This window comes from Nicotiana tabacum, chromosome 11, assembly GCF_000715075.1.
Source record: "Nicotiana tabacum cultivar K326 chromosome 11, ASM71507v2, whole genome shotgun sequence".
Classification (NCBI taxonomy): domain Eukaryota; kingdom Viridiplantae; phylum Streptophyta; class Magnoliopsida; order Solanales; family Solanaceae; genus Nicotiana; species Nicotiana tabacum.
Genome location: NC_134090.1, coordinates 160,276,744 through 160,290,565, shown reverse-complemented (window position 1 = coordinate 160,290,565; position 13,822 = coordinate 160,276,744). Strand labels below are relative to the sequence as shown.

Here is a 13,822-nt window from a genome sequence, read left to right as displayed (position 1 = left end):
TGAAAATAAAAAAAATGTTTTTTAATATATATATATATATATATATGTGTGTGTGTGTGTGTGTGTGTGTGTGTGTGTGTGTGTGTGTGTGTGTGTATATATTGGTTACTTTATTTAAATTAATAAATATAGATATCTTATAATTAACTATAATATAAAAACGAAAATATAAATATATAAAAAAATAACCACCCATTCAAATTGGGTGAGAGTATTTTCAAGTTGGAGTTTTTAAATTATTTTAAAATAAAAAAGCTATAAAAAACGAAAAAAAGAGAAAAAAACTACCCATTCAAATTGGGGAGTAGTTCAAGTTGGAGTTTTAATATAATTTTAATATAAAAAACAAAATTAAAAAATAATAAATTACCAATTCAAATTGGGGAGTAGTTTTAAGTTGGATTTTTAAAATTATTTAAAAATAAAAAAATAAAAATAAAGTAATAAAAAAAACTTCATAGAAAAATATTAAATAACGTAATATGCTAATGAAACTTTCTATTAACAAAGTAATAGTATTAAATATTGAAAGATCTATCTATAATTAAAAGCAAAAGACAAAAGCACATCATGAAGCCAAATGGTAGAACAATAGAATGACACATGGCATAATTAGTTATTAAATTAGTTATTGGTTATTCTTTTTAATTTAAATATATCTAAAAAATGAAAATAATTAAAAAAACTACCATATATATATATATATATATATATATATATATATATATATATATATATATGGTTGCATATATATATATATATATATATTAATTGGTTACTTTAATTTAATTAATAAATATAGATTTCTTATCTATATCTATATTAATAATTAACTATAATAAAAAAAATAAAAATAAAAATATATAAAAAAATAACTACCCATTCAAATTGGGTGGGAGTAGTTTCAAGTTGGAATTTTTAAATTATTTTAAAATCAAAAAGCAAAAAAAAAAGCTATAAAAAACGGAAAAAACAGAAGAAAAACTACCCATTCAAATCGGGGAATAGTTTCAAGTTGGAGTTTTAAAATAATTAAAATAAAAAAAGATATCTTATAATTAACTATAATAAAAAACAAAAATATAAATATATAAGAAAATAACTACCCATTCAAATTGGTTGTTATTTTAATTAATAATTAGTTATTGGTTATTATTTTTGAATTTAAATATATATAAAAACGAAAATTAAAAAATACAAAATTACCATATATATATATATATATTGGTTACTTTAATTGAATTAATAAATATAGATATCTTATAATTAACTATAATAAAAAAAATCAAAATATAAATATATGTAAAAATAACTACTCATTCAAATTGGGTGGGATTAGTTTAAAGTTGGAGTTTTTAAATTATTTTAAAATAAAAAAAACAAAAAAAAAGAGAAGAAAAACAACTCATTCAAATCATGGAGTAGTTTCAAGTTAGTGTTTTAAAATAATTTTAAAATAAAAATAGATATCTTATAATTAACTATAATAAAAAAACGAAAATATAAATATATAAGAAAATAACTACCCATTCAAATTGGTAGTTATTTTTAATTAATAATTAGTTATTGGTTATTATTTTTCAATTTAAATATATATAAAAAATAACGTCGTAACCTTTTCCCATATAAATATATAAGAAAATAACTACCCATTCAAATTGGTAGTTATTTTTAATTAATAATTAGTTATTGGTTACTTTATTTAAATTAATAAATATAGATATCTTATAATTAACTATAATATAAAAACGAAAATATAAATATATAAAAAAATAACTACCCATTCAAATTGGGTGGGAGTATTTTCCAGTTGGAGTTTTTAAATTATTTTAAAATAAAAAAGCTATAAAAAACGAAAAAAAGAGAAAAAAAAACTACCCATTCAAATTGGGGAGTAGTTCAAGTTGGAGTTTTAATATAATTTTAATATAAAAAACAAAATTAAAAAAATAATAAATTACTAATTCAAATTGGGGAGTAGTTTTAAATTGAATTTTTAAAATTATTTAAAAATAAAAAAATAAAAATAAAGTAATAAAAAAAACTTCAGAGAAAAATATTAAATAACGTAATATGCTAATGAAACTTTCTATTAATAAAGTAATAGTATTAAATATTGAAAGATATAATAAAGAAAAATACATAACAAAAACGTTATTCGATGCGCTGCCTGTATAAGTCCCGTTAGTTTAACATAGATTTTATTCACTAAAATTTAGATAATATTATTAAGAACAACAGAATAAAATTTAAAATAAAAAAAAGTTTAATAGTAATAAATTATATATCTTCTCATATATTACAAAAAGAAAGCGAATACTAAATATTATTTAATATAATAAAGAAAAATAGAACAAAAAAGTTATTCACTGACTATATAAGTACGTTTGATTTAATAGAGATTTCATTATTGGGTATATCGTATTGACAAACAAGATGACAATTGAATTTTATTAAAGCAATACGATCTAATAGGATCAATCAAGCCTGATCATAATTTAATTTAATTAATATTTTTTTAATATTGACTGCGCATCGCGCGGGTACGACTACTAGTCACACCTAAAAGGGATAGGAGAGTATAAAAACAAACAGAATCTTTTAACTATTTTAGTAGACAATATAGAGTCTACAAAATGAGAAGAACAGTTCAATGTTTTAAGGGATTGTAATAAAAACGGACACTTATCTGTGAAATGAAATAGCTTAACAATTTGGAAAATTTTATGTAAAGTGTATTGAAATCTGCTATTGTATAATGAAAAAATGTTTTTGAAGAATACAAGGATTAAGTTTCGGAGAATATATAATATCCACGTTTGCTTGGGTTAATTTCTGAAAATGAGTTTTTGTAGAATATTTCTGTCAGTTCCTTTACTTTGGTTTGTGTAATTCTCTTTGGATTATTTCTGATTTTCATATAATATTTTAATCTGATTCACGCAAACCCAAATCATTTTTTTTAATTTAAAAAACCGACTTTATTTTTGTTCTAAAAACACTATAAAACAAAGAAAAGAAAAAGCTACACTATAAACTAAAATTATTAGTAAATTCCTAAAAACACCAAAGATTAAAACTTACCCTAGTCACATCCTATATTTACACAAAATATATTAATTTACAATGATTAATATAAATTAAGGTGAAACTATATACTATTAATTAACTATGATTTGGTATAAACAAGATAAGTTTTTACTTCACCAATAGAGTAAGACCAAAATAATAAGATGCATGAGATCTCTCTACCTTTAATTAGAGATCTCGAGACATGACATAAATTTTTTTTTTAAAAAAAAATTCCTATAAACACAAAAGTACGTTATGTTTAGAAACAAAAATCTCATTTCCTAATAAAAAGAGAAATATATACTTTTAGCCGCTTCCAAAAATAATAGCCGATTAAATACATACATACATATACATATACATATACATACATACATATATATATATATATATATATATATATATATATATATATATATATATATATATATATATATGTATAATACTTTTCTATTGACAGCTTTTGCACTTTTGATTCACAAATTTTATTAGTTTCGGCCGACCAGCCAATTTCATATGTTATAAATAAAATAAATTGTTTCTCTAAAACAAAACAAACTCAAAAGATTTCAACTTGTCCCCGTATTACAGGCAAAATTATGTGTAATGTGGGCGTGCAATATTGGTCAATAAAATTCCCAACTCTGGACATTAAGAGGAAACGGGGCTAAAAAAATAAAATATAAACGTTTATCTGAAAAAACTAATTTGTCGGGAAAAGCTAATTCATTATCCAACAAACTGTACATTCCACAAAATTACCCAATGAACTTCACCAAAACCCAAAATTTTCAGTGAACATTCAATAATTGTTTCAAGAACATACTCAATTTGGGAAATTAGCTCTAAAATTCATCAAATTAATTTTGGGTCTTCAATCTTTATCACCAATAGCCAACTACGTTGGCCTTTTTAGGGCTTTTTTCAGAGTTAAAAATGGGTCGCTCTCGTGGAAATTTCCAAGCTGATGAAGATCCCAGCCAAAGGTTCAATCTTTATCATATCTTTTTATTCTTTTAGTTTATGGGTATTTATTAATTATAGGTATAAACCACTAATGGGTGTTGAACTGTTGTTGGTTTTTTTCTCTCTAGTTTTTTTGTGGTAAAGATTAGATTTTTTTTGTTGCTAAATTTATTAGCCAACACTCGTGTCAGGAATTGTAGGTATTTATTCCAGCATCTTTTAGTTTATGGGTGTCTTGTTTTGGGTATAAACTACTAATGGGTGTTTTCTCTAATCAAGTAAGAAGTTTCAAAACTGCTAATGGGTGTTAAATTGTTTCTTTTTTCTAGATTTTGTTGTAGATTAGATTTTTACTGCTAAATTAATTAGTCAACAGTCAAAAGTGTCATTAGTTGTAGGTATTTGTGGGTGTCTTTTAGTTGGTATAAACTACTAATGGCTGTTAACTTATTGTTTTTTCTAGTTTTTGTGGTAAAGATTAGATTTTTATTGCTAAATTGAATAGTCTATAGTCGAAAGCGTCAGTTGGTTGTATGTATAAACTACTAACGGGAGTTAAATTGTTAGGCTTATCTTGTTTTTCTGGTATAGATTGAATTTTTAATTTTTTTTGCTAATGTTTAGTCAATTTGTTGAAGAGCATCTTTTAGTTACAGGTTTCAAACTCGTAATGTGTGTTAATTTCTTGGGTTGATCTTGTTTTTCTGGTAAAAGACTAGATTTTAATAAGTAATGATTAGTCAATTGTTGAAAGTTAGCTCTAGTATGTGCTTTTACTGTGCGAGGGCGAGCATTGGCGCTGTGGTAGAGTTAGTGACCTCTTTGCAAAATTGCAGGGGAAGACTGTTTACATTATATGCTCGCCCTTCCTCTACCCTGCACTAGCCGGGGTACTAATGCCACATTGGTATTGAGCATTCCTTCTTAATTTATGAGTGAGCAGTTTGAAATTTGGCATTTTTATTTGATAAGTATCCTTTTTAATTTTCCCAAGAACAGGAAGTACTAATTATAATGGTATGTGCTCATTGCTTATGAATTTCTTTTCTTTTATAGATGAACTGTTAGAGGAATTTGGATGCTTTCTTTTCTCTTTTCTTTTCATTTTCTTAGATGGTTCTTGCTAATTTGGTGTAGTTTCATTACTCATTTTCCTTAAATGTAGATCAAGGAGGAAAAAGAATGCCTCAAGTGGAGAAAATTTAGAATCTGTGACTGTTGGTAAGTTTCGTTTAACTACTTTTCAGCTGTTAAGTTTAATTCTGATTTTTGTAGATGGCAGTTTATTGTTGTTAAAGTCCAGTCGGAGTTTGATTCTTGTGGATGACAGTTTATTGTAGTTGATTATCTTCTTTTGTATCCCTTCATAATGCGTTTTTGAATCTTTCAATCTGGCAAAGGTTTTCTGTCCATAGACTTATTCAGGTTTATTGGTAGACGATCTCAACGGTGACTAAACTGTAAACAGGAATCCTGCAATCGTATTTCCCTTTTCATTTTTGAAATGACAATCTATTTCCTTTTGCCAGATAAGGATAAAATTTCTAAAATGCAGGTTTTTCTGGATATGCGCCTTCACAATGATGTCATTGTAGCTCTATTATCTATATAAACAATATGTTGGAGCTGTTTCTTGCATACATGAATTTCTTTTGGAGACCCGGCTTTTTTGGTATAAACATATGGCAACAACCTTTAAATTACCAAAGAAAGCATGGTATGAGTGGTTTTAGGTCCAAACATACTATTACTTTTGAGCTTGCGTGGTATCCTTATGCTTTATTTTGTCAGAAGAGTATTTTGGTACTTTTGCAGTTACTGTAGTGGGCATAAGCTACTCTGGAGGTAGAATTTTTGGTAAGAAGACACTTATACAACATTAATTTTCTTTTGTAAGAAAACAGTTTTTTGTCTAGTGTGTAGTGTAGATGGATTTTGGTAATTTGAAGTTGTCCGGAATCGGCATTACCTAGTATTGGAAAAGAGAGTTGCTTAAGCGGAAAATCACCCTCCACCTTCGACCTTGAGGTTGGGGGTTCAAGTCACCAAGGAAGCAAAAAGTGGGCAAGGGCTACTCTTGACTCCTATTGCGGGGTGGGGGGTTAAGTGTAGCACTAATATATTTTAGGGAATTTTCTGGAGTAGGATTAGGTCTCGATATCCTTATAATTCTTTCAATGCATAGAGCTTATCCATTTGAGATTTTTATTGGGTCAATTGGTTAAACGGAAATGAAAAGAATTGAGAGGAAGCAATAAGTAAAATAACACATTTTGACCTAAATTATACTTTCTTTATTTTTTTTCCATTCCTTTTTCTTCAAATCAATCGTACCCAAGTAATATTGACTTTTTGTATCGTGTCGTGCAATTCTAACCTCGTCACCTGATGCCTGAAGGACTAATAGTGATTCCTAAGGCTTTTTTCTTTTTTTCTTTCTTGCTTATTCTTCTCTTTTCCTTATTTTTGTCACTGTTTGCAATGGAAACAACCTTTTTTTTTCAACCTCTTCAAGTGTTTTCATGCTCAAATAAATGCTAAGAAATCACCATTCTATGATTCCTTTTTACCCAATAATTTCTTAGTTCTTACCCTTTTCGCCCCAAACTCTGTGCAGTTTCAGACCCATAAGCTGCTGCAAAGTCGCCGTACATCATTCTCATGACCTTTAGAGTCTTCCAAATTTGCAAGCACTTCTTATATGTTGACATAATGCTCTTGATTACTCAGGCCAAGGGACGGGTGAAGGCAAAAGGGCCTTGTATCACTGCAATTATTGCAACAAAGATATCAGCGGGAGAATTCGTATAAAATGTGGTGTCTGTTCTGATTTTGACCTATGTATAGAGTGCTTTTCGGTTGGTGCTGAGGTGCAGCCTCACAAGAGCCATCACCCCTATAGAGTTATGGTCAGTTCTTTCTTCTTCTTTATTTTCTTAAATTGATAAGTAAGGTACTATGTTTAGTTCTTTCTTCTGTAAACGATGGATTACTTTATCCTTTGTGGTATGGAGATCAATCTTTATGTCATGCATTTTACAGATTACTTTTCTGAAACTTTGATTTTTTATTTTTTCATATCAGTAGTAATACATAGGGCAAGTTACACATTTGGCTTGTCAGCCAAAAATAATTACATCCGCTAGTCAAATTTACAAAAAATAACTATAAAATCTGTATATTATACATTAATATATAAAAGCTATACATATTGCCGGCTGTGTTTTTTTTGGGAGGGGCTATACTGGGTAGTTTTCCCTAATACCATACTACATACTACATATCTGAAACTTACCAGAAAGTTGCATTATTAGCGTTCAGCATGAACTAGATGTTTTTGCAAACATGTGGATTTTAGAAGCTTACTTTGTGTTTCTCAATGCTTTTTGGTGCACCGGCTTTGGAGCTAATCGTCATTTTGATCACTGGATAGCAGTGCTGTTGCATTGTTTTAATGACGTTCATAGTGACCTTGGACAGGACATCTTATCTTTCCCGCTTATCTGCCCGGACTGGAATGCTGATGAAGAGATGTTGCTTCTGGAGGTGTTATTTCTATGGACCTTCTTTTTGGACACCTCATGTCTTATTTATTAACTGAATTTGACTTTTCACTTTTACTGTTAGGTAATCATAACGTCAATACCCCCTTTTCTTGTTGTCTTGGTTGCTTGAATTTGCTCCCCCTAGGGACTTGAAATGTATGGCATGGGTAATTGGGCAGAAGTTGGTGAGCATGTCGGAACAAAGACAAAAGAAGCCTGCGTTGAACATTTTAAGAGCGCATACTTAGAGTCACCTTACTTTCCTCTGCCGGTAAGAAATTTTATTACAAATATTTTGCCAGTTTAATTCTTCTGACTCAACATATTGTCACCTGCATTTTTCCTTTTCCTTTTCCAGGATATGACTCATGTCATTGGGAAAAACAGAAAGGAACTCCTTGCCATGGCTAAAGGGAATTTCACAGATAAGAAAGGTTAGGAATGTAGTTCTCAAATTCTGCATCCTCTAGTTTCTTTCCTTGGCTGCTCATCTTGGGAGCTTGTTCTTCTACCATTAGGATAACGAAATGATGCTCGGTGCAACATAAGTCATGCCTTCGAGGTCAAATAGTCTGCCGTTACATATATCCTAAAATAACTAATAGTGGCATGTGATGTGAATCTATCTAATACTACAAGTATAAGTGTTTTGTGTATCTTCTTTTTTGCCCTAACAAAGTAACTTTCGACTAGAAGCTACATAAACGGAAATGTTAGAACCGTTACATATATCCTAAAATAACTAATAGTGGCATGTGAAGTATATCTATCTAATACTACAAGTATAAGTGTTTTGTGTATCTTCTTTTTTGCCCTAACAAAGTAACTTTCGACTAGAAGCTACATAAACGGAACTGTTAGAAGCTTTTGGAGATCTCTTTATGAATGCATCTAGTATATGCTATATCTCAAAGTGTCACTTTCTTACATATAGTGTAAAAAATTGCCCTTCAACCTATGTTGCGCGAACTCTCCAAAATGTAGCCGCACCCGTGTCGGATCCTTCAAAAATGCACTATTTTTGGACAATCCGACACGTATCCGGCCACATTTTCGGAGACACCGAGCAACATAGCCTTCAACTACAAGCTAAATTCTCCTAACAAGTAGGAAATGCAGGAAAACTTTTTTGAATCCCTCTATGGATGCGTTTAATCTCTATTGCATGTATCAAGATAAATGAGCTTCTTGTTTTTCATGTTTGAGAAAGTATGAAATAAACTAAAGGCAATATACATAATCACTATCTGAAGAAACTCTTCAGAATCTGTATACGCAATTATGCATGTAACAAATCTAAATAGCTAAAAAGATATTGATTTCCATATTTAAAATGGAAGAAGTGAAGAACTAGGAAAAGGGGAAACTCATGAAAATATCTGTGCATACAAGGGGGAATCAAAACAAAAGGGCTAAATAAATAGGAAAATATCCTAGCTTCAAGTAATTTAATTTCATTTAAATTTTAGAGAGTAAGTTTAACAAAATTTGACAACCAATAGTACAAGCATATTAAATATTTTGAATTTATTACTTCTGTCGGTACCAAATACATTAAATGTAAACTGTTGTTAGATTATGATGAGATATCTTGGTCAAGACTACAGATAATAAACACTGATAAAAGAAGACTAAAGATAGTTAACCAATGACAAGGATTGTGACAAGAGGAGTATGTCTTTCCGCAAGACATGTAAATATAGTTTTGTTCTTTTTATAACAATGAATTGGTATATATGGTCAAATATGGAAATCAAATTTTTAGCTAATTACTTTATCGTTCTAAACACAAGACACTCCAAGCTAAATAATCTCCATTCACTAAAAACTAAATCTAGATGAGTTTTTAGGTAACAACAACAAAAACAATACAAGAATAACAATTGGTAGTAATTTTTAAAGTTAATTATAATTATTCAGGCTTCAAGCTGGTTAATAGTTAATCTTGAAGATGATATTAGACGATTCGCAATTTTTTACGGGTGATGTTTAAATCATAAATAAATGATGGAACAAAGAATGTGCGAAATTTTTAAATTCCTGTACTCTGTGGGAGACAACTGAATTAGTATGGAACTCTTTTTTGATAAGGTAATCAATATGGATTTTCAAAAAAAAAACTTATATGATGATAGTACTCACTACACTTATTTCATATTTAGCTAAAAGATAAAAAAAAATGTCACTCCTCGTGTTCCATTTTGTTTGATATACTCCTTTATTTAGTATAGGAAGTATTTTAATATCTCTACCACATTGAAATACGAGACTTATCTGAACTTTCTCCTCTAAATCCTATATCAAGTTTAACAGACTAGTTAATTGGGACGGAAGGAGTAAAAGCAATGAGAAAATATTCACAGAATTCAATTATCTTGCTAATTCTCGGGATTTATGTCATTAAACATATATTCATAAAGATTACCAAAGTACGTTTAATAGCAAAATTATGGGATCTTTACAACTTTTCTTTCTTTTTATTGGTTGTTTTGGTCTTTGCTTTCGTTATTTCATAAAAAAAATATCCCATAAATACAATAAAAAAGGGCAGCCCGGTGCACTAAGCTCCCGCTATGCGCGAGGTCCAGGGAAGGGCCGAACCACAAAGGTCTATAGTATGCAGTCTTACCGAACCACAAAGGTCTATAGTATGCAGTCTTACCCTGCATTTCTGGAAGAGGTTGTTTCCACGGCTCGAACCCGTGACCTCCTGGTCACATGGCAACAACTTTACCAGTTATGTCAAGGCTCCCCTTCATCCCATAAATACAATGTGAAAGAAAATCTTGTCTGCATCTCTGGATTCTCAAGTTTTTTTAGTAAAACCATGGCTACTTTATTATAAAAATGTGAGAATAAAGATAATTGAAGTGCATGCAAAATTAATTGAAGTCTTAGGATGTAAAATTAATTGAAGCAACTTTAATAAAGTTGTCCAATTTATCCTGAAATAGACAAATTAATTGACATATCTTTAAGTGTGTGCATAGTACTTGCAAATACGTGCAAACTAGTAATAGAGAAAACACGGTGAGGAGAATTCCTGTGGGAGAAAACTAGGAATTCATGTACTAGTAAGAGAATTTTATCTGATTGCAATGAATTTTCACAACACTATATCTTACATTGACTGCTTGTGGCAATTTCAGGACACTCCTCACTTGGTGATGTTGTTCCTAAAGATGAATCATTCTCCCCATCTAGAGTCAAGTATGAATTTCAGATTCTATAGTCTTTGGCATGGTTTATTATCCGTTATCTCCCTAAATCATCTAACTCTCGCTTTCTTCTTTGCATTGTTGCCGTTAGAGTTGAAGACTCACATAAAAATGGTCCTTTAGGCCGCTTAAATTCTGTATCCAATACCGGTAAGAGCAGTTCTTAGTCCTTTTTGAATGCAATATTTACTTTTCTCCTACAAAGGATATGAATTCCTCGAGTCATTAACATAATGGATTCTGCAGGAACCACAGGCATTAAAAAACCATCCAGCAAAGCGCAAGCCAAAGACCAAAATGCACCTGTAAAATTGGAAGGTAGGGCGGGCAACTTTTTATTTATGACGGAAGAAATTGGTGAAGGAATTGATCAGTTTTTAAAAAGTAAATTAATTGTTGGCAGATAATCACCCGGGCAGAAATTTTGGAGGCAAGAAACCTAAATCTTTGAAGGATGATGGATCCTCGTTGATGAAATTAAGTGGATATAACGCCAAAAGGCAAGAATTTGATCCTGAATATGATAATGATGCGGAGCAACTATTGGCTGATATGGAATTCAAGGAAACTGAAACTGAAGAGGAGCGCGAACTTAAGTTGCGTGTTCTGCATATCTATGGCAAGAGGTACTCTTCCTTTCCTCTGTCACATATTTCATATTTCCTTCAGTTATCATATACTTACGACATCAAGTTTCAATGAATAATGGTAGGCTTGATGAAAGAAAGCGTCGCAAGGATTTTATTCTAGAGAGGAATTTACTCCAGCCAAGTGAATTTGAGAAGGATTTATCTCCAGAAGAGAGAGATATATGCCGACGTTATGATGCCATTATGCGCTTCCTCTCCAAGGAGGAGCACGAAGAATTACTCAAGACTGTGGTCTCAGAACATAGATTTTTGAAAAGAATACAAGAACTCAAGGTGGGAAACTTGGCTCCGTTGATTATTATAATCTCCGTTTCATTTTATATGACACTCTTTCCTTTTTAGCTTGTTCCAAAAAAAATGACACCTTTAGAAACCCTTCAGGTTTAAACTTTTCATTTTACACGTAACGACATGCTCTTGTAGTCTTAAAATGTCATGACATCTTTAAGACCACAATTTCTAAATGTTACTTCTGGTATGTTTCAAAAGCCTTTATTTCTTAAACTATATGTCCAGTCAAACGCCGTCATATAAAATGAAATAAAGGGAGTACCTATTTTGTGAAACTAACTGTTGGCATGTGGATAAGTTCTCTCTAGTTCTCTTCCTTTTCGATATTTGCTCATTAACCTTATATAGAAGGTAGGTGAATTTTATAAAATTAGAACCATATGTCATTTGACTAATCTATGACGCAGTAGCAAAACGTGATAAAAAATCACTGTCTATACTGTTACTAGTTATGTAAGGTCAAAATTACGCAGGAAGCAAGAGCTGCTGGTTGTCGTTCTTCTGCTGAAGTTGAAAGATACATAGAAAGGAAAAGGAAGAGGGAAGTTGAAGAAGGTGTTCCCAGAAAAGAAAGTTCTCAGATTGGTCCAACAAGCCAGGAGAGCTGTCAGGGCAATTTGAGTTCCATCACCGATTCGGGCGTTGTAGCTTTTTCTGCAGGAGAACTGTTATCAGAACCTGTAAGTTGTCAGATTACTGCTTTTGAAATGAATTCTTCAGTAACACAACTTGTTTGATTCTTGTACTTATGTCTAGGACTCAGTAAATGGCACACTTCAATTTAAAGAGAGAAAAAGGTCAAAAACACCTTTCTGGTACAACACAAAATATCTTTATTTAGCATCCGTTATACTTTGGGGCCATTCATACCCTTGCTGTTAGCAAATCTTTCTCGTGTTTGTGCATGACCCTAATGGAGCTCCAACTCGAAGCATAACGGGATTTACTTTTAATCCATAGTCAAAAGTAGAGTGGTAACTTTTTCCAAAATATTTTAACACCTTGAATTTACCCGGTTCGTGCTGGAGGTCCTTTAAATCAAGGACAAACATGAGACAATGAGCTAATGACAAGAGTATGAGTTGCCCGAAAGTATAATGGAGGGTAAAACTAAGAAATTTCGTATAGTAAAAAGGTAAAATTGTACCTTGTTCCATTTAAATATGCGGGAACCATTATTCTACCGGGTACCTACTACCCCCAACTAGTGTAGATACCAGGTAACCCTGGAAATAATCAACAACAAACTCATTATAATCCACTAGTGGGGTCTAGGGAGGGTAATGTGTACGCAGACCTTACCCCTACCTTGAGGGTAGAGAGTATGTCTCCGATAGGCCCCCGGCTCAACAAACCCTGGAAAAAATCACCTGTCGTTTTTTTGTCTCAGAGAGTTTCAATTCTGGTCAGCCATCAACTAGTTTGATTTCTTAGATGTAACTTTGTGTGATTTTTTCTGCTTGCAGGAGAAACAATTATGTCGAGAAATCAGGTTACCACCTCAACATTATCTTAGGATGCAGGAAGTCCTTACAATACAAATTTTTAGTGGCAATATTACAAGAAAATCTGATGCGTATCCCTTGTTCCAAATAGAAGCAACTAAAGTAGATAGAGTTTATGATATGCTTTTGAAGAAGGGAGTTGCACCCTTGTGAAATTTTGTCCAGGCATTATTCTTTCTAGTTTATTTAAATGACATCTCCCAATATTTATCATCCTCTCACACTTTTATGGGGCACTTCGTCAGCAGTGGTTCGTTTAGCAAGCAGTCTTATTGCTTGAAAGCACACACAACACACAGTAGGAGAGTTCGAGTGTGAAAGCAGTGTACTCATGCCCCTGAGATAAGGTATGCGTTTAGTGCCTTATCTAACTATAAGAGTTCTTCTGCTCTAATCTCCGAAATCGAAGGTCAGCTGACTGAGGAGTTAGTATTGATTCATGCAAAGATGCTCCTTTGAAGCTGGAGTAAGGAATTGTCCACCTCATCACCCCGAAGAGTAGTGGCTCTGTTGTTATAGTATTTCTATTCACTTCTTGGCCTCATTTCGCACCCGGTATTTACAACAAGCAGGAT

At 31.3% G+C, this 13,822-nt stretch overlaps 1 protein-coding gene across 4 annotated transcripts; it reads left to right on the top strand.

Moving 5' to 3' along the window:
* Window positions 1–3,750: 3,750 nt before the first annotated feature.
* Window positions 3,751–13,462, top strand: LOC107802412 (transcriptional adapter ADA2b). Of its 4 annotated transcripts, none has more exons than XM_075225635.1 (14): window positions 3,930–4,058; window positions 4,875–4,945; window positions 5,204–5,259; window positions 6,769–6,947; window positions 7,519–7,584; window positions 7,729–7,854; window positions 7,942–8,017; window positions 10,733–10,793; window positions 10,893–10,951; window positions 11,048–11,119; window positions 11,205–11,427; window positions 11,514–11,724; window positions 12,216–12,422; window positions 13,209–13,462. In XM_075225635.1, exons 4-14 carry the CDS (start codon window positions 6,945–6,947, stop codon window positions 13,398–13,400), a joined length of 1,296 nt encoding a protein of 431 aa, XP_075081736.1. In that variant the 5' UTR covers window positions 3,930–4,058; window positions 4,875–4,945; window positions 5,204–5,259; window positions 6,769–6,944; the 3' UTR covers window positions 13,401–13,462. The 4 variants fall into 4 exon arrangements, with proteins under 4 accessions (XP_016481397.1, XP_075081736.1, XP_075081735.1 ...); XM_075225634.1 differs by having other exon boundaries at window positions 4,875–5,055; XM_016625911.2 differs by lacking the exon at window positions 4,875–4,945 and having other exon boundaries at window positions 3,751–4,058.
* Window positions 13,463–13,822: the final 360 nt, after the last annotated feature.

Coding starts and splice junctions, on each gene's coding strand:
- LOC107802412 (XM_016625911.2), top strand. CDS start 4,009: ATGGGTCGCTCTCGTGGAAATTTCCAAGCTGATGAAGATCCCAGCCAA. Junction 4,059..5,203: donor GATGAAGATCCCAGCCAAAG/GTTCAATCTTTA, acceptor CCTTAAATGTAG/ATCAAGGAGGAAAAAGAATG. Junction 12,423..13,208: donor GAGAACTGTTATCAGAACCT/GTAAGTTGTCAG, acceptor TTCTGCTTGCAG/GAGAAACAATTATGTCGAGA.